Raw genomic sequence first — 23,017 nt, forward strand, 5'->3', positions numbered from 1 at the left:
CTTGAGACATTACACTGTTCAGATGGGCTGGTTTCTGTGGACTTTCAAATCTCCCCCATCTCTAGGTATTTAATTCTCTAAACAGAAGCCATGTGACATTGTATCCAAGTTTACAGGAATCCAGTAATCAGGCAAAATACTACCTCTTTTTATTTGTACAGTTTCCTTGCTCAGTCATTCCATATAGAAAGGAGGTGTACAAAGGCCTAGACACCAAATTCCAACTACATATACATTTTAAAATGGCCATGTACTATTTTTCTTATTAATGTCAATAAGCATGTAAAAATAACTATAGATAAGCATAGAATACTAAATATTAATTTATTAGAAAATCCCCCCCCCCAATATCTGTCCATGCCTAGCCTAATGCCCAGCATATGATAGGTTTGCATGTTTGCATGTTTACTGAATGAGGTATGATGACCCACAGAACGCAGTGATAATTCTTGGGTGCTCTACCACAACCACATAGTGGCAAGAGCACTAAGGGAAGAAATATGTGTTATCTCTACCCCTTCTTAGCAGATTGATCTTGGGTAGATGACCCAATTATTTCACTGGCCTAATTTTCCTCATGTATTAAACAAAAGACTGGATTAATAGATGATCTGGTAGTTTCACAATATTTCTCACATTCTAGGAACAAGTGTGTTTTCCTGGCATTTACCCTAATTTTTCAATGATAAATCTTATATAACTAGGTTTGATATAACTTTTTATGCTAGTGAGAGGAGGGAAAATGTATTATGGAGTCTTTCTCTACCTCACTACTTCCTTGGGGAGCAATGAAGATGAGGAAGAGTTTTAGAAATGTCATTAGCTGATATATCTGCTTTGCAGGATTTTGCAATGCTACATGGTAATATAGTTCCCAGATACATCAGATTCAGATTTGCAATAAAGTTTTTCTTTTTTATGGTAATCATCGTTCATTTTCTCTATCCCCATCCATCAATTAGAGTAACTTTGTTAAATATATGGCAAAGCTTTTTTTTTTTTTTAAGGACATGCATTCACATATGCTAATAAATTGATACCAGGAAGGATAAGAATGAAATTGTTTCTAAAATAGGGGTCTTCTTTGAAGAGTGTGGTCCAATAAATTCATAAGGAGAAAGAATTACCTATAATAGCCTTATATCACTAGTAGTATTTAAGTCAGCATTGAATCAAGATGGTGGAGGGGTATACCATTCAAAAAGTTATTTGTTACCATGTGAAAGTTCCCTTAGAGATCAGATTCCAGCACACATAAATGTCATTTTCTACCGTTGTTTATTGCATAAGGTCATCACTCTAAGGCGACACTGCCCAGCACTAAAGGAAACAAAACTTAGATGCGTTTTTGCTGTTATTGTTGCTTTTATCTGTTTAGTTGTACTCTTTGATTGGACTGGGCTTGACTTGGCCCCTACCTCAGGATATTCTTTTAGTCCTTTTCCATTTGTTCAGAGTGCTTCGAAACTTTAGTTTGTCTCCTTTTCTCTCAATTCCGTTCACTTTACTGGATTCTCTAAAATTAAAGGCTCAACATTTATTCCAGCACCCCCAAGTCATCTTTATTAGTATATTGGTTACAACATATATAACATTTATAACAAGAATGGAACGAAGAGGCAGAGAGAAGTTGCAAATGAAAGTTCCCGTCTCCTGCTCACTGTGTGCAGTAGACTGGCTTTGCTCTTTGTTGTTCCTATCTACCTCTCCATCTATATTTATCTATATAACATTTTCTTTAACTATTTCTGCAAAGTTGGTGTTGAGTAAAAATACACAGTGTTTTTATCCCAGCACCGGCTTATCCGGTATACAAGTCCAACTAGTGGTTTAAACAAGACAGAATGGGACCACCTATGTCCACAAAATAACTGGGGGTAACACACACACACCCACACCACCACCACCACCACCTGCTCTGAATAAGCACTTTAAGACTTATGCGTGTTTGCGCCCTTCAAGCCTTGGGAGATCCATTTCTAAAAAATGCCTTGCTGGTAGTTAATGGCCAAGACTGAGCACCTCCCTAGGGAGGCAGAGGAGAAGAAAGGCTTGGGCCAGGGTAGCCAGCTGGGGACTGATCTGCTCCCATAGAATCCTAGGCTCCCTTCCTCCCCATGTCCTTCCTTCCCGTTTTCCTCCTCTCCTACCCCCTCCTTTTCCCCTTCCCGGGATTAGCAGCTCAGAGAAACAAAGAACGAGGGCTCTCCAGGCGTAGGCGCCCCAGCCCCGCGCTGCAAGCGGCCTCCGGTGGGGAAACCTGGGCTCCCCCGCTGCGCGTCCCCTCCCGACCGCCCCCGCCTCCCGCGCGCGCCCGCTCGCGCCCTCCCCGCTCGCCTCGCGTCCTCCCCCACCTTCGCGGCGCTGGGAGGAAGGCGCCCGGCTCAAGATGGCTTTAGTCGGGCTCTGCGCCCTGCTCGCCTGCTGCTGGGGGCCGGCGGCGGTGCTGGCCACCGCGGTGGGCGACGCGGATCCCTCCAAGGAGCTGGAGTGCAAGCTCAAAAGCATCACGGTGTCGGCGCTGCCCTTCCTGCGCGAGAACGACCTGAGCATCATGCACAGCCCCTCGGCCTCCGAGCCCAAGCTCCTCTTCTCTGTGCGCAACGACTTCCCTGGAGAAATGGTCGTGGTGGACGATCTGGAGAACACGGAGCTGCCTTACTTCGTGCTGGGTGAGTCCCTGGGAACGTTGTGGCGGCCCGAGGCACTGGCCGGGCACCCCCAACCCCCACATTGGCTCGCTCTACCCACCCGCAGGCCGGCGACCTCCCCTCCCCCACCCTCACCTCCCTGGATCCTCCCCCTACCAGGCATTCTCCACACCCACTTGCAGGTTAGCGCCTCAGTGCGCCTGGCTCTTTCCCACATCCTACCTGGACAGTGGGCCCTCATCCTCCCTCAGCTGCCCTGACTCAAAGGAACAGGTTGCCAGTTTCTCAGAAACCTCTCCCATCCCTGACATCACAGCTCTCATTCAGGTGCACATGGACAGCACCTGTGTGCTGCTACCCGCGCAGCCTTTCTCCGGACTCCCTGGTCACATGTTCAGTCCTTCCCTTCACACCCCTTGGATACCCACTCCACCCACAGCATTTCCTGGGGGAGGAGGAGACAGACATCCCTTTGTCACCTTGCCAGGCATGTGCAGGCCACATTGCATTGGCTGGATCTCTCATTGAGAGCTCCTTCACTCATTGAGAGCTCCTTTTCTGTCACCAGGTAACTGACTGACACTCTCTCTGGCCTTTCTTCAGAACACTCAAGTTCCCCATACCCCTGGTGTCCATCCTGGCACGTCCTGCCTTCATACCTACATGTATAACAGCCATGCCCACATCTCCATGCCACCTCGCAAATCCATGGATAAAGAAGTCATCCAGCTGAACTCCATGGATACTGGCATCCTCTTTGTTCTCCAGGACACCTTAGCTAGGCCTAGGCATTCCTGCACACCTGCCTCCCTGGGCAAGCGCTTTTCCTTCCTTCCTGTGCTTGCTTGTCTGTTTATGTATCTCTCTTGGTACATAATTTTCTTAGGCCACGAAACTCCTTCAGGTACAGGAAACTCTACCTCATTTCTAATCCCCAACCCCCTTTCCACTTCCAAGTTGCAAAGGTACCTTGCAGCGCCTTTGCAGAGGTTCATGTGACTTCGTTTAACCAAAACTTCCCTCACTTTTCCATGCACACGTGCAGCTCTCTACTATGCAATCCATTTCTTTAGTGATGGTGTAAGTCATGCTTATTTTGCCCAGGAGAGAATTCAGAGATAACCACAAGTGAGTCTCTAGATTCAAGAACAAATAATTCAAATGTCTAGGAGAATGTTTTAGCTACTTAATGACCTACCAACTAGGGCTCACTTTGCAGGGACATGGCCTCCTGATGGCCACATGTACGTTAGAGCTACACTTGGAATGTTGTTCAACATCTTCTCATGCTCTTTCTTCACAAGAGATATCTTCACACTGAACACATCAAGAAGTGGGTGAGTAAACCTTCACTCCCCTCCCCCCCCCCCCCCCCCCCCCCCGCGGAAAAACTATTTCTGAAATTGCCTGGCCTTTGAAAAGCTGGTTTACAGTTCCGAGAGTGCTGCTAAGGCAACCCCATTAAGAACACCTACGCTCTTGATGGCGTTATTTATTTTTGCATTAAAAATGTACTTGTAACATAATGAGAACCAGGGACTGATGGGAATAATGGAGACATTGTGGATATGCTGCTCATTACAGTGTGCAATTGCTGGTTATTCAGTGGATGTAAATTTCATGGCAAAGTCCTGCTGATATGCAAGTACAATCTGTTCATCATAGTACATAAGAATGAGTATAGGGAGTTATGTGTTTCTAAAGAGCCTGTTTTTTTGGCTTCACATGCAGTGTGTACTGAGCTAAAAAGGGACATCAGTGGTACATAAAAAAAGGAAGATTAGCAAATATTCAAAATTCCACTTCCTTGTTTTTGCAGAATCCCAAAGCTAAGGCCTAAAGCCATGATGTACCTATTAGGATCCAGTGTTCACAGCAAAAACCCAGATGTTAAAGAATGGATTTCCTGCACCTCTGTGCAAAGCTGCCCACTGCAGCACCCTGCTGGAGTTGCTATGGTAACCTCTTGCAACTTGGCATTTATACACAGAAACAGGCGCTCTCTCTTACTTTAGATCCAGATGCACTTACTAAATGCATTGATTGTCCGCCACCCTCCCAGCCAATGGGGTGTGTTAGAACCAGAGATGAGCTGGTACCTGTTCCTTCTGGCCCAGTATTCCCAGGGGAGTTGGAGGGAATCAGCTTGAGTGGTGGGGCAAAGCTGGGCAGAAAGGGAGAGGAAACCAAATTCATGGAATGTAGACTCAAGTGTAGTTGCTTTTGAAGTTAACTTTTGTGGTTCTGGGTCCTAACACTTGTAGCCAATCTTAAGGGCTGTGGTAACTTAGATTTTGAGCCCTTCTTACTCGTATCTCTGGAACAGTTTGCTTTTATCCCCTGGAAAAAATCTGAATCAGTCAACCCTGGGAATTTATTGAGCATCTACTTGCTTGGACATTAAGACGTAGAAGTTAAAAAACTAAGATTCCCACCCTCAAATGTTCTCTAGTCAGTGGAAACACAAACTGAGATGCTTTAAGAGCTGCAAGTAAGAACACCTGATTGTGTAGCATAGGAAGGTTGAGGAAGGAGATACTTGCATAATTAGATCAGACACCATGAAGACATGAGTTTGTCTAGGGCCCTTGACCAAAATCAGATCCTTTGGCTTCCTTTCATCTCCAGGATCAAGTTCTGCCACTTCAGTGAGGCAGACAAGGGTCTTCCAGCTGCAACCAGCTTCTCCAGCCTTATTTCCGCAAGCCAGCTATGGCCTTGCAGGTCTCTCTCACGACTTTGCACGTGCTGTTCCTTCTGCCCAGAATGCTTTCTCTGCCTTCTCCACTTGGCAGTCAGTCATCCATTCTTCTTAAACCTGCACCCATGCTACATCTCTACAAAGCCTTTCCCTACCCTCCAAAGCAGTCTTCGTCCACTTCTATGCTCTATTCATGGGCTAAAAAACACAGATGTTCGGAATTAAAGGTAGATTTGATTTGGCTTGGCCTGGGATAAGGTGAAGCCATTTGACATCATTGCAAACAGCTGAGTAAAATAGGTGGCGGGAATGAAGGTGGGAATGGCCTGTGTATGGCGGGAATGGAGATCACCCTGTGGTAGGAGAGTGGGGAGGACCGCCCCTGGCTCTGTGGAGGGGGGCGTGGTTCTCCACTTAGAACCAGGCTGGGAGGCCGATGACGCAGAACGCGGTGCAGCCCACTCCCAGCGGCCATTGCGGCCTCACGGTCGCCCTCTTGCTTGTTGGATAATCCAGAGCTGGCAGCCGAAGGGGTAGCTGAGTCTCCTGATGGAGGTAAGGTTTGCAAATAGGTACTAGGGGCATATGCGACTTTCAGTTGTGTTTTGTTTGGTTACATAGTTTTAAAGTGTTTTGAATTTGAACGTTTCCAGTCGAGGCGTGCCTCTCTTCTCGCAAATACTGATTGCACCGTTGCGGCCCTTACTCTGGCCGGCAGGCCTAAGCGAGGTAATCTACACCTGTTTCCGCGGTGCTGTGAACGCCCTCCAGCATCGTGAGAGAACTGTAATTTCGCGTTTAAGATATTTAGATACGTAAGCCCTCTGCCCCTCTCAGGAGAATGTACAAAGTTTGTCATGGTTAGGCAGTGAAAATTTCCGCCGTCCACCTTAGTTTTGTATCTCGGCTTTCAAAAAACAGCGCTCATTCCCTTGTGGGAGCCACGTCTGATTTAGAGACCACTGGCTAACGTGCAGGGTGGCTTCCCCACGCGAGTGTGGTTTCCTGTGCTGTGACAGGACATAACTTACCCGTCTCACTACTACTTGAAAGAAAGGGATGCCCCTCCACCTCGCACCCAACTACCGAGTGTGCGCACGCGTAAAGCTTAGAGAGGACCGCTTTGCTTTCTCCCTTGCCTTGGTGTTTAGCCTCAGCTGTCAGGGTTTTGATTGGAGAAGGTCCCCCTGAAGATAAATCAGCCAGCCCTCACAGCTGTAGTGCCTTCCCACGAGGAAGGTGCTGCTGAAAGCGTCTGGACCAGTCCAGTGTCGTGGTGAAAAGAACAGGTTTTGAAGATAGATCCAGTGTCAATTCCTGGCTTTCCCCCTCCACGTATTCCAGTGGAGGAGAAAAGGAAGGATTCGAGAAGTTGAGTACCTTAGGGTCACATAGCTAACAGGTGATGGATCCATCGCTCAAACTCAGGTCAGTTCGCAATTAAGGCTTGCTCTCGGTTACTGTTTTACGTGCCTTAATTGGATAAAAGGAGTCCTGGCAATGGTTAGAACAGGGAAGGCACACACCCTCATTTGGATAGAGGAATCTTTTGAATATCCTTGCCCACGGAGTGATATCTCACATAAACCTTCATGCAGCACAAGGTGAGCTTCATCAAGAATTATTTAAGTTAGTCTACTTCCCTATGCAGAACAGGGGAGTTCTTATTTTATTTGCAGTTTCCACGTTTGGGTAGCCACGTTCCATGGTTTGTTAGCACCCGCAGTTGTGATATGTGGGTGAAGTCGACTTGTCCAGTGCTCTTCTTAGAAGGGCCCCATGGAAATGCAATCAGGATGCTCCACTGTCAGATGGAGTCACCCAGAAGTTGCTGTAGTTCTAGCTCCCTTCACAAGGCACTGACCTTGGAATTCCATGGCCCTGTGCTTGGAACCCAGTCAGAGGCCAGTACAGTTGCAGAGGAGCAATTACTAGGCTTTCCCATTGGCTTTGAATGTAATATCAGCATTTTACTTAGTGCTGAGCTTTAGCTTAACAGGAAGCATCACTAACATTCCTTTTCACGCATGTCTCCATTTGAAAAGAAACTTTAGTTTGTTTGTTTTCCTTCCTTTGTTCTCAGCTACAGTGAGCTGCCTAGATTAACAATAATGGTAAACAAATTTGTGTAGAGTGCCAGCCCATCCAAGACATGGGAGGATGAATGGTAGCAATCTTCAGTGAGATTTTAAAATCACTCATGCCAGCAGAATGCACTAATTCATAGTGTTAATATTTTACAGTTTCTCTACAGAAATGTAGGTTTTTTACATCAAAGGAATTTTGAATGAGGGAGTGATGAATTTTACAATTCATATGCTCTTCTGGATATACTGATATGGCTTAAATTCAAGTCATTGGAATTTTTCAAGGAAAAATGAAATACAAGCTTAATTTCTTTATTCACCTTTGGAGGGAAGATTAAGGACCTGTTTTATAAAGCTTATATCTTCCTTCCTCCCTACCTCTTTCTCTGTTTCCCTTCCTCTCTTCCTCTCTTTTCCTTTCTTCCTTCGATCCTCCTTTCTTCCTTCCCTCCTTTTTGGGGATGTAATTAAACCAATCATAGATTAAGACCAGTTCACAAGAACAAAACTTGGCACCTTTTCAGCAAGAAAATGCCAACTCTTTATTTCTTCCCCTTTACACCAAGTTCAAATATATGCACACAGATAGCAGAAAAATCACTATATTGAGGTTTAATCTCACAGGACAAGTTAAGGCTTTTAGTAATTTCTCATGTACCATAATTCAGCATCTATTACCCTACTTTTTATTACAAATATAGAATAATCATTATTTAATCACATACAGTTTAAAACTGTGAGGAAAAAACAAAAAAACAAAAAAAAAAACACAAAGTGCCTCTATTGATCTTTAGGTTCCCAAAGAAGGAAATTTGGAAAAAATAAATTGTTGCCAATGGTGATCTAAATTGACATGACAACTTTTGTAAACAATTTGGCATTGTAAATAAAGTTGAAAACGTGCATACCTTATAACTCAGCAATTTCACTTCAAGGTGTTTATCATACTAGAATTCTTACATGTGTACACAAGAATATTTGCAGCAACATTGTTGGTCACAGCAAAAACTGGAAACAACCTAATGTCTATTAACAGGAATCTGGACGTGTACATGATGTTACTGTCATCCGACGATACATCATTCAGCCATGAAAATAAATGAGCTGTAGCCACATATACCAACATGGATATATCTCACACTCTTCATGGTAAATGAGGATACACTACTAGCTGAAAAACACATACAGTACAATTTCATTTATATAAAATTCAAAACAAGATATTGTTCAAGGACATCCAAACGTGGCAAAGTTTTTATGAAAAGCAAGGAAGCAAGAAATGCAAAATAAAGGATGGTATTATGTGTGGTGGAAATGGAAGATGATGTGAAGGGAGGGAAAGAAGGACTTCAAACATTCTGGCAGTTACTTGATTTTGCTTTTTAAAAAAAACATTTTTATAAGTTTCAGACTTACAGAAAAATTACAAAGATAGCACAGAGTTCCTGTAGACCCCAAATCCAGTTCCTCCCTTTATAAACATTTTACATTTAGTATGATACATTTGTTACAATTAAAAAACCAATGTTGATATATTATGAATAATTAAGTCCATGCTGTATTCATATTGCCTTAGTTTTTACCTGATACCCTTTAAATACACACACACACACACACACACACACACACACACAATTTCAGAGAGGAAGGGAGGGGGGGAGAGAGAAAAAAATCAGTGATGAGAGTGAATCATTAATCAGCTGCCTCCTGCATGCCTGCTACTGGGTATCGAGCCTGCAACATCTGCATGTGCCTCTGATCAGAATCAAACTTAGGACCCTTCATTCTGCAGGCCAACTCTATTCACTGAGGCAAACCAGCTAGGGCTACCTGATATCCTTTTTTTGTTGTTGTTCCAAAATCCCATCTAGTATACCACATTAGTTGGTCATCACCTCTCCTTAAGGGTGACTTTCCTGTGACAGTTTCTTAGAATTGATTTAATGACCTTGACAGTTTTGAGGAGTCCTAGTCAGGTATTAAAGTCACTCTTTCCCCCTTTGTCCACACTGTACTTTTTGAAGGACATTATTATGTGTAGTCCATACTGAAGAAATGGGGAGTTAAGGTCTACCTCTTTAAAAAAAAGTATCTACATAACTCATATTGAATTAATCTAAATAAAGAGAATTTTCTTTTATCTCCCACTAATCTATACTAATCTTATCTAATAAAGAGGGCATATGCTAATTGACCATCACTCCATCACAAAGATGGCTGTACTCACAGCTGAGGCAAAGTTCCCATAAGGAGCCTTAATGAGCACTCAGCAGGGGCCTGAGGTTAAATCCTCCTCCTCCCCCCCTCGGGGTTTGACAGGGGACCTCAGGCTGTGTCCCCCCACCTGGCAGGGGATCTCAAGCTGTACTGGGATCTGGGCTAGGGGACCTTATGCTGCTCCCTTCCCCCCAGCGCCAGGCAGGAGACCTCAGGCTGTGCCCCACACCAGGTGGGGCTTGACAGGGGACTTCAGGCCATGTCCCCCACCCGGTGGGGCTGGAGCAGGGACCTCAAGGTGCACTTCCCATCCCGGTGCTGGGTTAGGGGACTTCAGGCTGCTACCCCCACTCCAGGGCCAGACTGTGGGGACCTCAGGCTGCACCCCCCACCAGGTGGGACTTGACAGGGAACCTCAGACCATGCCCACCCCCATCCTGGTGCGGGGCCAGGGGACCTGAGGCTATGCCCCCTGCCCGGCAGGATTTGACAAAGGTGGGACTGGTCAAGTCTGAATCTAGCCCAATAGGGTGGGGGCCGGCTGGGTCTGGGTTTCACATGATTTTGAGGTGCATGTGGGTGGGCAGGGACTTGACTCTGGGTCCCCTGGTGAGCCCCAGACTCTGATAGGAGAAAGGTTTTTATATACATTTTACTAATTTTCTTTCATCTCTGACACTTCTATTATAAAGGTCAAATAGCAATATTAAATTACTTCCTCTAATTAATCCCCTTTTAATGTGCATGAATTTTGTCCACCAGGTCACTAGTAAAAGTATAATATGCTAATTAGACTGGATAGCCAAACGACCTTTTGAAGTCCTTCCTGACAAAGCTGCAGTGGCAGAGGCGGTTAGGGGTAATCAGGCAGGCAGTGGAGCAGTTAGGGGCGGTTAGGCCAACAGGGGAGCCATTAGGTGATGATTAGGCCAGCAGGGGAGTAGTTAGGGGGCAATCAGGCAGGCCAATGGTTAGGAGCCAGTGGTCCCAGATTGCGAGAACAATGTCTAAACCAGCACTCGGACATCTCCCGAGCCATTTATTTTCATGTAAATTTTCAAAGAACTTTGTCTAGTTCTAAGAAAAAAGAAAAAGCCAAACAAGCAAAAATAAACAACAACAACAAGAATAACAAAAACCAGTGGTATTTTATTCAAATCCTGTTAAAATTTTTATTTAAGGAATAATTCTTACGATATTTAGTTTTTCTGTTTAAGAAGCTAGTTGAAGTCTTTTAGTCTGCCTTTTATTAGAGTTTTAAAGGAATATATTTTCTCATGAAGGGCTTATATTATTTATTGCTAGATTTAATTTTAGGTATTTTATTTTTTTGTGATATTGTGAAAGGAGTATATTCTTTTTATAGATATATTCTAAAGATTATGATTTGTGTATATGAAAGCTGTTGATGTTGGTGTCTTAATTTTCAAACATGCTGCTTACTGAGTTCTTCAGTTGATGCTTTTGGATGTTTTAGTTATGCAGACATATCCCATGCAAATATTGATCATTTTATATCTTCCTCTCAAGCTTTTATACTTCTAATTTTATTATCTTGTCTAATTGCACTGGTAGTAACTCCAGTACCATATCAAATATGAATACGATAATGTGGGTTATTGTATTTTCCTGACTTTAATGGTAACAAACCTGCTGTCTGATATTATGATAATGGAGTTTGGGTTAAAAGTGATAAAAAATGTAATCTTAAATAAAAATTTAGTGTTCTTTATTACCAAAAATAATTTTTTAATTAAAATAGTTTTCAGTATTTATAATCACATTTAGATTTCTTAAAAGGATGACTAAGTAGATTTTCTAGTATTGAACTTTGCATTCCTGAAACAACACTCACTAGGTAAATGATGAATTATTTCTGTAAAATGCTGTTGGATTCTGTTTAATTATTAATGATATTTTGCATCAACATTTCTATGTGAAGTAGCCTTATTGTGTGTGTGTGTGTGTATTTGTATTTGTGTGTGTATCTTTGTCAGGATTTGGTATTAATTTTACATTTACTTCCTAAAAATAATTTTAAAGTTTTCCTTTGTTTGCTTTAGAAACTAAAATAGCATTGAAATCACTTACAGTCTGTAATCTTAGCCACTGCACTATCCACTTTGGTGAATGGAATGGCTGAATTCAGAACTAATTCCTTAATAAGTATTGAGCTACTAAATCAGACAGGATCATAAGAAATTCTTTCCTGAGAAAATCATCTACATTGAGTTTAAAGGATAATGGGATTTAGTTGGGTAAGCATGGGGGTTCTGAGTTTTGGGGATAAATTATGAGCTCTTAGCCCAAGGAAGCAGGGAGTAGAAGGCATAAAAATCAAAATGCGTGAAAGGATGTGAGAAATAGTCAAGCATTTACACTTTGCTTAAGACCTTGCCTCATACTTTACCTTAAAAATAGAAACTAACAGACATAATTTGTACACACCTTCAACTTCCAAACTTGTAGATCTACCTCCTCATTCATTCTTACCTTTTCATCTCCAACTGCCAATATTTTATAAAATTCAATAATGCTATATTCAAAATAGTATTATTTCAATAAACAATCAATATGTAATTATTAATGAGACATTTTAAATTCTTTTTGTTCTGTATTCTAAATCTAGGGTGTATTTTATGCCTACAGTGCATCTCAGTTGACTAGCCACATTTCAAGTGTTCAGTAGCCACATTTGGCTGCTGGCTACTGTATTGGTGAGCACGGATAGGTAATTGTAAAGAAACTTAACAGTTTGATTACTGGTTGGGACACATGCTTGGGTTGTGGGCTCAATCCCCAATAAGAGGCATGCAGGAGGCAGCTGATAGATGTCTCTCTCCCACTCCTTGTCCCTCTCTCTCTAAAATCAATAAAAATATATTTTAAAAAGGAACTTCCAAGTGCCTTGAAACTACAGCTAATACTCAGTTTAAAATCACTTGTGGCCACTTGCCTAATTTTCTGAAGCCAAGTTCAGTGCCTTATAGAGAGGAGGTACTCAAAGTTTATTTTTCTAATTGTGTTATTTTTGTTTGTTCAATTCAATGTCTATACTTTATGTAGATACTAGAGGCCCGGTGCATGAAATGGGGTAGGTCCCCTCAGCCCAGCCTGCACCCTTTCCAATCCAGGATCCCTTGAGGAATGTCTAACTGCCTACATCTCTCACAATTCAGGACTGCTGGCTCCTAAATGCTCACTTGCCTGCCTGCCTGATCACCCCTAATTGCCCCCCCTTCCAGCCTGATCCCCCCTAACTGCCTCTGCCTGCTAGTCTGATTGCCCCTAACTGCCCCCCCTGCCAACCTGGTCACCCCCATGTGCCCCCCCCATCAGCCTGGCTGCCCCTAACTACTCCCCCCCCTCCATCAGCATGGTTGCCCCTTACTGCCCCCCCCCCCCCACTGGCCTGGTCGACCCACTCAGCCTGGTATTCAGTTATTTGGTCATCCCCCACTAACATCCTCTGCCAGCCTGGTTGCCCCACGCAGCCTGCTGCTCGTTTAGTCATTCCTCACTACCCCCCCTGTCGGGCTTGTAGCCTCACTCCACCTGTTTGGTCATCCGTTCTAGTTCTATTTTTCAGGTGTGATGGCCCCTGGCTCTTTATATATATACACACACACACACACACACACACACACACACACACACAATAGATATATATATATATATATATATATATATATATATATATATATATGGATATATGGATATATGGATATATATATATATATGGATATATGGATATATGGATATATAGATATAGATATAGATATAGATATAGATATAGATATAGATATAGATAGATAGATAGATATAGATGGTCAAAATGCCTCATTGGAGCAATGACTCATTTTGATATTCATGAAACAAAACATTCCATATATTTTGTATTTTGTTTTTCAGAAATGAGAACTGTTTTAAGATTGTGTTTTTAGAAGATTTGCCAAAATTTTTCATTACACAGTAGTATTTTCTTCTTCTGCCAATATTAATTTAGTAGCTGCTAAGTACTGGTCATCATAGTAGCTCTGAGGATGTTATAAAAAACAAAAAATAAGTCTGTCTACAGCATCAAGAATTCTTCCTCTTCTGGGGCCTTACTGTATCTATAATTTCTCTCTTCTAGATCTTACTTTTTCTTTACCATTCTTTTTCCAAACCAATGATTGGCAAACTGCGGCTCGCGAGCCACACATGGCTCTTTGGCTCCTTTAGTGTGGCTCTTCCACAAAGTACCACAGCCTAGGTGAGTCTATTTTCAAGAATTGGTATTAGAAGAAGTTTAAGTTTAAAAAATTTGGCTCTCAAAAGAAATTTTAATCATTGTATTGTTGATATTCGGCTGTGTTGACTAATGAGTTTGCCAACCACTATCCTAGACCTTTCTCTGCAACCTATAGATATATATTCATGTTTCTCCTATCTTAAAAAGATTGTTCACTTACCTGTGTGTAACTTCTTAATCAGTATCTTATCTCTCCCAGTGGCTTTTGACTTCTTGTCTGCTTCACTGCAGTGAGGTTAGCCTTTGACCCTCAATGTTAAGTCTAAGGAACACTTAAAAAAATGTTCTTATTGATTTTAGAAAGAGGAAGGGAGAGGGAGAGGGAGAGAAAAACATCAATGATGAGAGACAGTTGTTGATTGGCCGCCTCTTGCACGCCCTACTGGAGATCCAGCCCACAACCCGGGCATGTGCCCTTGACCGGAATCAAACCCAGGACCCTTCAGTCCACAGTTCAGTGCTCTATCCACTTAGCCAAATCGGTCAGGGCTCTAAGGAACACTCTTATTTTTTCATCTTAAAGGCACACTGTGGCAATTGCCACTGCTGATCTTCCTTGAAATTGCCTCCTCCTTTCCTTGGGTAATGCACAACCTCTTCGAAGTAAGAGGATACTTTGTAAAACTGAAAGAAATCAAATGTGGCCAGGCATAAAAATAGAAAGTGTCCTCCCCAAATCAGTGGGTGGCACCTTCAAAAGCCTCGTTATTTCATCTTGTGATACTGTATTGATGCATGGGACCATTCTTACTGAAGAATGCTCAGGATTCCCAGTAAGGCATGGAAGGTACTCCAGGATGCGGTTCCTATTTCTGTAGCACCATCTCAAATTAACCTCATATTAGTTGGGACTTTTCCATTGCAAGTAAGAGAACACAAAACATCTGATGTACATGATAAAGGGGATTCGCAGGCTCAGCTCAATGAAAGTGGTTGTCAGGCTTACTTGTATCAGGGCTCCAACTGTGTGTCTCTGCAGTTCTCATGACTTCGGCCTCCTCTGTGTGTGACCTACGTCTCAATACCAAATATTGAGTCTCTACTCTTTGTCTTCTTAGTAATCTTAAATGACAAAATAGGAAGAATACATAAAGCCTTCGTGCTACAAGCTGAAGAGTGATTGTTCGAGTTACCAGCTGAATTATCTGCTTTTGTCTTAAAACCACAATTTTCGCTTGAAAAGAATAAGCAAACTACATTTATTCAGACTTGGGTATTTGGCCAATGTGTTCTTGAAAAGGAACGTAGAGATTGGAAAACAGTTGACAATATTTGTACTTAATGATAAAATCCAAGCTTTCAAGAGAAAAAAGCCAGAAAATGACAAAACTTGTAAATGCTATCGTGAGTTTGACAGCTTTCCAATACTTACAGATGTTTCTCATGAGACCAGGAAAGCTATTAATGAAGGAGAGTTATTGAAATTATATAATGAAATGTGACAACATTTGGAACATCTGTGTAAATCCATGAGGCAATATTTTCAAAAATGACTAGTGCATGATATTTCAAAACCATGCATCAGTAAAATAAAAAAAGGTACATTCAGCCTTAGCTGGCTTGACTCAGTGGATAGAGCATTGGCCTGTGGACTGAAGGGTTCCAGGTTCCAGTGCATAGAGTGTTGGCCTGCAGACTAAGGGTCCCAGGTTCAATTCTGGTCAAGGGCATGTACCTTGGTTGCTGGCATATACTCAGTAGGGAGTGTGCAGGAGGCAGCTAATCGATGTTTCTCTCTCATCTATGTTTCTAATTCTCTATCCCTCTCTCTTTCTCTGTGTAAAAAAATTAATAAAATATATTTTAAAAAATAAAAAAAATATTTTTCAGTGCTGGCTTCAAATGTGGTAACATTGATAGATACAACCCACACAACTAAAAGCTACTTGTGGTTTTCAATAATTTTTAAGAATGAAATGGATTGCTGAGACCAGGAAGTTTGAGAAGCTCTGACCTAGGTTGCATGGCACCTCAGCTCCATGGGGCCTGACCCTATACTTTTCACAAAGAATCAACTACCTTTCATGTGAATTTTGCAACCCATGGTTTACATCTCTGTTACACTTCAAACAGAGTAACATTAGTTGGTATTACTACCTTTTAAAAAATTATCTTTATTGTTGAAAATATTACAGACTTCCCTCTTTTCCCCCTCCTTGATCCCTTGCATTTTGACCTCACACAGGCATACGCATGCACACATGCCCATGACACAGAATAGTATCTACCACTTAGATGTGCTGTATTTAGTCCCTGCCCGTTCAGCCATGTGAGGGATTTCTAGAAGTCAGGAAGGAAATGTCATTAATAAAGGATCTCTGACACCTGGCACCTAAAGGCGCTTATAGAGGTCTGCTGGGGTCTGGCCAATCGGGACTAAGTGAGAGGGGCAGGACATGCCCTGGAGCCCTCCTTCTTTAGCCACTTTCTTCCGGATTTTGGATATGCAGTAAGCCTGAAAGGCACACTGTTTTAGTTTCTTAAAGGCCACAAGGGACACTGATGGAAAGACTATGACATTTAAAGCAACTTTGGCTTATTTCCCAGTTGTCTTGAGATTAAAAGCAATGGGGATGTTATTGTTCTAGAACCATTTGAAAGGGTTTGAGCTACTTTAGAGAGACTCTAAATCCAAGGCATTTTCACCTTCATTTACCAACAGAGGAACAGAACTAAAACTTGATTTTTCTAAGGTTGCAGGTTAAAGGAATCTATTGAATACTCTGAGCTTCTCAAATCTTGGTCCGGGGCTATGCACTTCTGGGCATGAGATACTTGGAGACTTAGAGATTTGAGGATTTAAGGCAGTTGCTCATAGCAGATTTCTCTGTGTCTCCCTAAAGTGAATAACATGTCTTCTCATGGCTGGAGGTGTTGGGCTTAGAGACTGTGGCTTATACCAGATCTCAAGGGTTAGAGGTGAACATCATTGCATATATGCAGCCCATTTGCAGCATACAAGTATGTTATAGCATACCTACTGGGAAATTATTTTCTGAAGTGTCTTTGTGGGAAGGAGCTGGAATCTCATCATACCCTGAATGGATTTCTCGAATGCAATGAGAGATCACTAATAACTGTTCTAAGCATCTGAAAACCTTGGCACCTCCAAACTGGATCAGATTGCCCCTAAACATTTGGGGCTGTTATCCAGTGGGTTAAACCAGTTCAGATATAATACCAAACCAGTGCAGTGGGCTCCACTATCAGCTCTTTGATTCTTTTTGGTCTCAGCCATATTTAGTCCAGTAATTGGGCATAGAGAGCACATTCCAGATTTTCTCATGACCTCCTCAACTGTAAGTTATAGTCTTTGGGAATATGTAATAACTATAATTTCCACAGGGACTTGATACAGTTCTAGAAAAACCTAAAGGCAAAGAAACTTGATATTTCCTTGACCTATGAGTCCTTGTTAGATGTCAGCATTGCTCAATAAATGGTAACTTATTATTTTGAAATAATGTTAGGCTTACAGAAACTGCAAAATCAATGTAGAAAATGTCCCTGTGCCCTTCACCCAACTTCTCCTAATGAGCCTATTGCTCATATGTAATGAATGATCAAAACTAAGAAATTAGCATTGGTATATGGCTACATTTTAGAAAGATAGTATTTAAATATATATTAGGAAATATGTGGTTTAGAAAATAATAGGCATATCAAACTTGCAATTTCACTATTTTTTCCCCACTAAGATTCAAGTTAAGCAACAAGTTGATATAAAATAAATTTTAATTTTAAAATAAAGTGACACATTTTAGGTGATATGTGGACATGGCAAAATTAAATTATGAAGGTATTACATGAATGAATGACATTTAGGGGTCTTAAGTAAATGTATGATTTGGAAACATTAAGCATTTACCTCCTTTTCCTTACTACCTGGGTAGATGCTCCTTGGATGCTGACTTCTCTGGGCATTTTCCTGCATCTGAGTGCCACTCTGAGTGATTTGCACCCTCTCATCTAGTAGGGGACAGTGGTCAAGCCTGCATAATATCCCTGTTCTCCAACATAGCAAAGTTGACCTCCATATAATCCTCCCATTACAATGTAGATAGATGATTATGATGGTGGTGATGGAATTTAATGTTCTTCTTTAGACTGGACATTGACAAAAACTTGGAAATGCCTGTACTAGAGGGAGATTTTTGAGGAAAATGTAAAGTATCCAGTTAATGGGCTTTCCCCAATAAAAATGCAAAAACTGCTTTCATCTTCAGGTCATCATGTAAATCACACTGCCATCTGGCAGGTTTACGTTCTCCCAGGTTCTATGCAGCGGTGATTATTCAGAACTCTGGAGCAGCATAGCTATTTGAAGAGCTCGGATAGCCAAGAGGGGCCTGCAGAAGGCCAGGAGGACTTGTGTTTAATTTGGAAGGGAATTTGCTGACCACATCTGTCTTGTGAAGTTCAGCCTTTTCTCCTCTCTCAGGAGTCAAAATCATTTTAAATAATTTGTGACTCTTGAAACTCAGTCTTTGTGTTTCCTCCCTCCCTTCTCCTGGCTCAAAAAATCCTGATTTTCCACGCATGTTCTAATTGCCAGTGAGTGAAAGGGTGGTGAGATATCTGGCTTAAATTATGGTATTCCCTAACTTCATTGTTTTTATAGAAGCCAGGAAATTGCTAGATTAAAGAATTACCTTCATGCGGAAACCGGTTTGGCTCAGTGGATAGAGCGTCAGCCTGCGGACTGGAAGGTCCCAGGTTCGATTCCGGTCAAGGGCATGTACCTTGGTTGCAGGCACATCCCTAGTAGGGTGTGTGCAAGAGGCAGCTGATTGATGATTCTCTCTCATCGATGTTTCTAACTCTCTATGCCTCTCTCCTCTCTGTAAAAAAAAAAAAAATCAATAAAATGTATTAAAAAAAGATTTTTTTTAAAAAGGAATAATATTAATTTTTTTAAAAAAGAGAGAGAATCACCTCCATATAGAGCTTAAGTGCTTTTTGTTACTTGGTATAATTTTTGAAAAAAACTTTTTCACCAAAGTCTTTCTCAAGGAAAGTAGATTTAATTCCACTGATTATCAGATACTCTTGCTTTTCCCTATTTCTTACATAAAATATTGTACATGAAGAGTGATAGTGATGTGTAAAGGACTATTTAATTGGTAGTTACCACTTAACAGTCCTCTGTGTTTTTCTTTTATATTTTTACTAGAGGCCCTATGCACGAAATTCGTGCAAGTGTAGGCCCTTCCAGTCCCAGAAGGTCGTCCAGAGAGACTTCCGAATGGTCATTCTGCTGTTTGATCAATTTGCATATTACAATTTCATAATTGTAGATATTTTATATTTGCCTGGCTTTCCAGATCATTGCACATTGACTGGTATTCCACAGTAACACCAAGTCCTGGGGTGATCCAGAATAATAGGAGAGGGAGTCTGATTTATAAATGTGAGGCACATGAATTGAAGTTAACATAGTCTTCTGGATCTGCCTTAGCTATAATTTGCTCATTATTTTAAAAATCCTTTTCCTGGGTTTACTTATCATATAATTACCACTGTCAGTACAGTAGGTCCTTGGGTTATGCCCGTGATCCATTTCTACAGCACGATGTAGCACAATTTTCGCTGTAAGTTGGAACCCACCTACATAAGCACCTACACACTCACATGGAACACATACGTACACAGCAGTAATGAAGTGAAACAGTAAAAAAAAATTAGAAAATAACAATTCCTAACCTTTACTTGTGATAAATAAATAATAAGAAACATAAAGCACATATGTACATACATTGAAATGATGGAATTCTTTTTTATAAATGGGAGAAGGCGAAGTAACCACAAAATGATGTACATGGAGTCTGACATAAGCCAAGGACTGCCTGTACAAGCATAATTAAAAAAAAAAAAAATACAACAGCAATTTGACCACTGAGCCACATGCTGATCACCTTACCGAGAATTTGTAAATTTGCTGGTAATATGTAATTATTATTATTACTAGAGGCCCAGTGCATGACATTTATTCACTGGAGGGGGAGTCCCTTAGATCAGCCTGTGCCCTTTAGCAGTTTGGGAGCCCTCAGAGGATGTCTGGCAGTCTGACATCTTTAATGCTGCTCCTGTGGGAGCGCACTGACCACCAGGGGGCAGCTCCTACATTGAGTGCCTCCCCTTTGGTGATCAGGGTGTATCATAGAGACTGGTCATTCCACTCTTGGGTTGATTTGCATGTTAACCTTTTATTACCGTATTTTCCGGTGTATAAGACAACCCCCTAATTTTACAGTTAAAACATGGGTTTAGGCCTATATTCGCTGTATAAGACTACCCCCCACTTCCAAGGCAACACCAGTTCTTTTTTAAATTTTTTAATGAATGACATTTTTCGAACATACCATAATATACCGTACATTGATACAATAAATGGAAGGTCTCTTCACAAATGGCAATGCCATGAACTTGACCGAGAAACAAGAAATCCAAAAGAGAACATTAACAATGATGGCATCATCTGGAAAGAAAATTATAAGAAGAACTTGCAGAAAATGCTTGTTTGTGACTGACTGGGATGATAAGAGGTTTTTCTAGGCATAGGAGCATTGTGAGCTTAAAATCCTTCAAAATCCTCATCATGTTCTTCTGACATAAGTTCATCAATGACCTCTCGTGGTACATTTGTAAGACAGTCATCATATGGATCGAGTTGGAAAATTCGTTTAGCGGCATATCGAGATGTTTTTCGGGATATACTTGGCATATAAGACGACCCCCGATTTTCGGTTGACTTTTTTTTGTTTCAAAAGTCATCTTATATGCCGGAAAATACGGTATATAGGATTGTGTAGGATTTTTATTGCCTCAAACAACTACACAGTAAATATGACCAATGGGAACTGTCGTAAGAGCCTGTCTGCATAACCTTTAGAGCTAGAGTTCATGGTATAAGAGGTATAGCAGTCCCCCAAGGTCTAACAGTTCCTTGTGGCTGTTGTTTTACTGGTGAACACTCATACTGTCCCCTGGGTACATGAGGAGCATGTAGTAAATTGGCTCATTTATTCATGCTGACTTGGCAGTGGGGCCCCCTGGAAGAGAAACAAGGAAGATGAGAGGAGGTTTTCCACGCTGTTGTCATACCTTCCTGCTGCTCCCTGCAGACACAGTCACTGCATTTCTGTCCACTTTGGGTCTTCTGCCTGGAAGGTTAAGATAATAATTACTATCAGGTAATCCTAAACACAAGGTTTCCCCTTTTAATAGACTTCTTGACATTCAAGAATCTAGGTTATTTCTAAATATCTCTGTCAAGCACAGCTGTCTTCATCACTGCAACCCAAGTGTCCTTGATTTAAGCTTAAGCTTCTGTTCTGGTCAGGTGCATTGGTCTTTATTTGGTTCATAGTATGTCTTTCCTTCTAGAATGTTCTCCCTTTATTCCCTGAAAAACCAGTCATTCTGCAAAGATCAGCATGAGTCCCTCTGTTTGATAAAGGCCTCCCATAATTATACTATATCACTTAGATATTTCTCAACTCCTAAGTCCCATAGTTCTTGTCATCTAACTCACATTATTTTATATTACTTAATTCTTTGCTCTGCATTTAGTTTTCCTCTCAGCTAGATGGAATACTCGTGCATAGGAGGTACTATTTTTCTGTGTCTTTCCTTATCTTTGTTAGCACCCAGAACAATGTTCTGCTCATGGCAGATGCTCAATAAACAGTTACAGAATACATGCAGGAGCCCTCATCTGCTGAGGTCTACTAAATCCTGAGCTCTGTTGATAACTCACCCTGAAAGCGTTTTCAATGGATTGTCCTTTTCTTTCTAGCTTTTCTGTGTGGTGAAGTGGAAAGAGCATAAACTTTGGTGTCAGAGAATCCACCACTAATTCATTCAATGACCATGGCTGAGTTTTATTCAAAGGCCCTAACCATCAGCTGGTTGCCTCATCTGCATAGCAGAGATAATACTTTCTCCTAAGATTGCAGGAATTCACTGTTGTGGGGAAGCTGGCACAGTCATTGGCATAAAAAAGATGCATCTTTTTGCTCACCACTTGGACTCCACTCAGACTGCACCTTCTCCTCTGCTTAAAGCAGGTAGCTCCCAAGTGCCCCTTGTGTTCAGTTATATCCTGATTAGTGAAAGCTTTCTAAGGAAGCTAAGCTTGCAAACAAACTCTTCAAAACCTCCTCTAAATCTTGTGAAGTGCAGCTGTCTGAGTGCATTAGCATGATAAAGCCACTCCAGGACACTGCTATTTGTCCCAGTCCAGTTGAATAGGGAGCCATGTTGGCTCAGCAAAATGACCAAGTGTTCTAAATATATCTGAGCTCACAGCCTCTTCTTTCCATGCTTTTCCTCTCTCTCCTTTTTTAGCAGCCAGAGACTCCTCTGTAACTTCATTTGGGCAACATAACCAAAACTTGGAAAGACCTGATATAATTAATGCTGTTTGATGGATTGGTTGGAGGTGAATGTGAATTTAGCCCATGTGTTACCTCAACTGATACAATTTTATCTCAAGCTTTTCTGTGTCTGGTGGTCTAAGAAACTTTGTCCCATGAAACTTTGTCTCTAGCATCAGCAAGCAGGGAGATTTTCTGGAGCAGGGAAGTTTTTCCCATCCCAGTCTGCCAGCTCTAAGGTTGACCTTGAACATAAACCAAATTTAGGATTTTTAAGGTGACAGGATATGTTGGTGCAAGTGGTGCATCTCTCTTCTTCCTTGATGGCTCAGCTCCTTCCTCTTCTGGGGAAAGTTGACATGGCTGGGTTCTGACACTTGTTTAGGTGGCTGGTGATGACTAGATAGAGAAGTGACTACTGTTTCATAGGCCCTTTCCATCCCTGGGAGGTACTTCCTTCATTCCTGAGTGTTTTACCTTAACTTCATTCTAAACCAGTAGTTCCCAACCTTTTTTGGCTGTGTCCCATCTAAGCACTTCTAAAATCCTGATGCCTCCCCCCCACCCCCCATGACATATAATTCTTATTTTTAAAAAAGTGAAGGATGTATAAATGTAATTCTTATTATTCATGTGGAGGAAGTCTAAAAGGCCATTAACTTAGTCTAAACAAGCTTTCAAAGAACATG

The 23,017-nt window shown here is 41.6% G+C and overlaps 1 protein-coding gene across 5 annotated transcripts in view; it reads left to right on the top strand.

Moving 5' to 3' along the window:
* The first annotated feature begins 2,017 nt into the window (after positions 1-2,017).
* ASTN1 (astrotactin 1) overlaps positions 2,018-23,017 on the top strand; it is a 253,533-nt gene continuing 232,533 nt past the window's right edge. For 2 of the 5 annotated variants that reach the window (XM_036442542.2, XM_036442544.2), the window contains exon 1: positions 2,019-2,672. In XM_036442542.2, the coding sequence (XP_036298435.1) occupies positions 2,390-2,672 (283 nt within the window). In that variant the 5' untranslated portion in view covers positions 2,019-2,389. Of the gene's footprint in view, positions 2,673-23,017 lie in introns of all 5 variants that reach the window. The other 3 variants (XM_045583192.1, XM_045583191.1, XM_036442543.2) reach the window with 3 other exon arrangements.

This window comes from Pipistrellus kuhlii, unplaced genomic scaffold, assembly GCF_014108245.1.
Source record: "Pipistrellus kuhlii isolate mPipKuh1 unplaced genomic scaffold, mPipKuh1.p scaffold_m20_p_18, whole genome shotgun sequence".
Classification (NCBI taxonomy): domain Eukaryota; kingdom Metazoa; phylum Chordata; class Mammalia; order Chiroptera; family Vespertilionidae; genus Pipistrellus; species Pipistrellus kuhlii.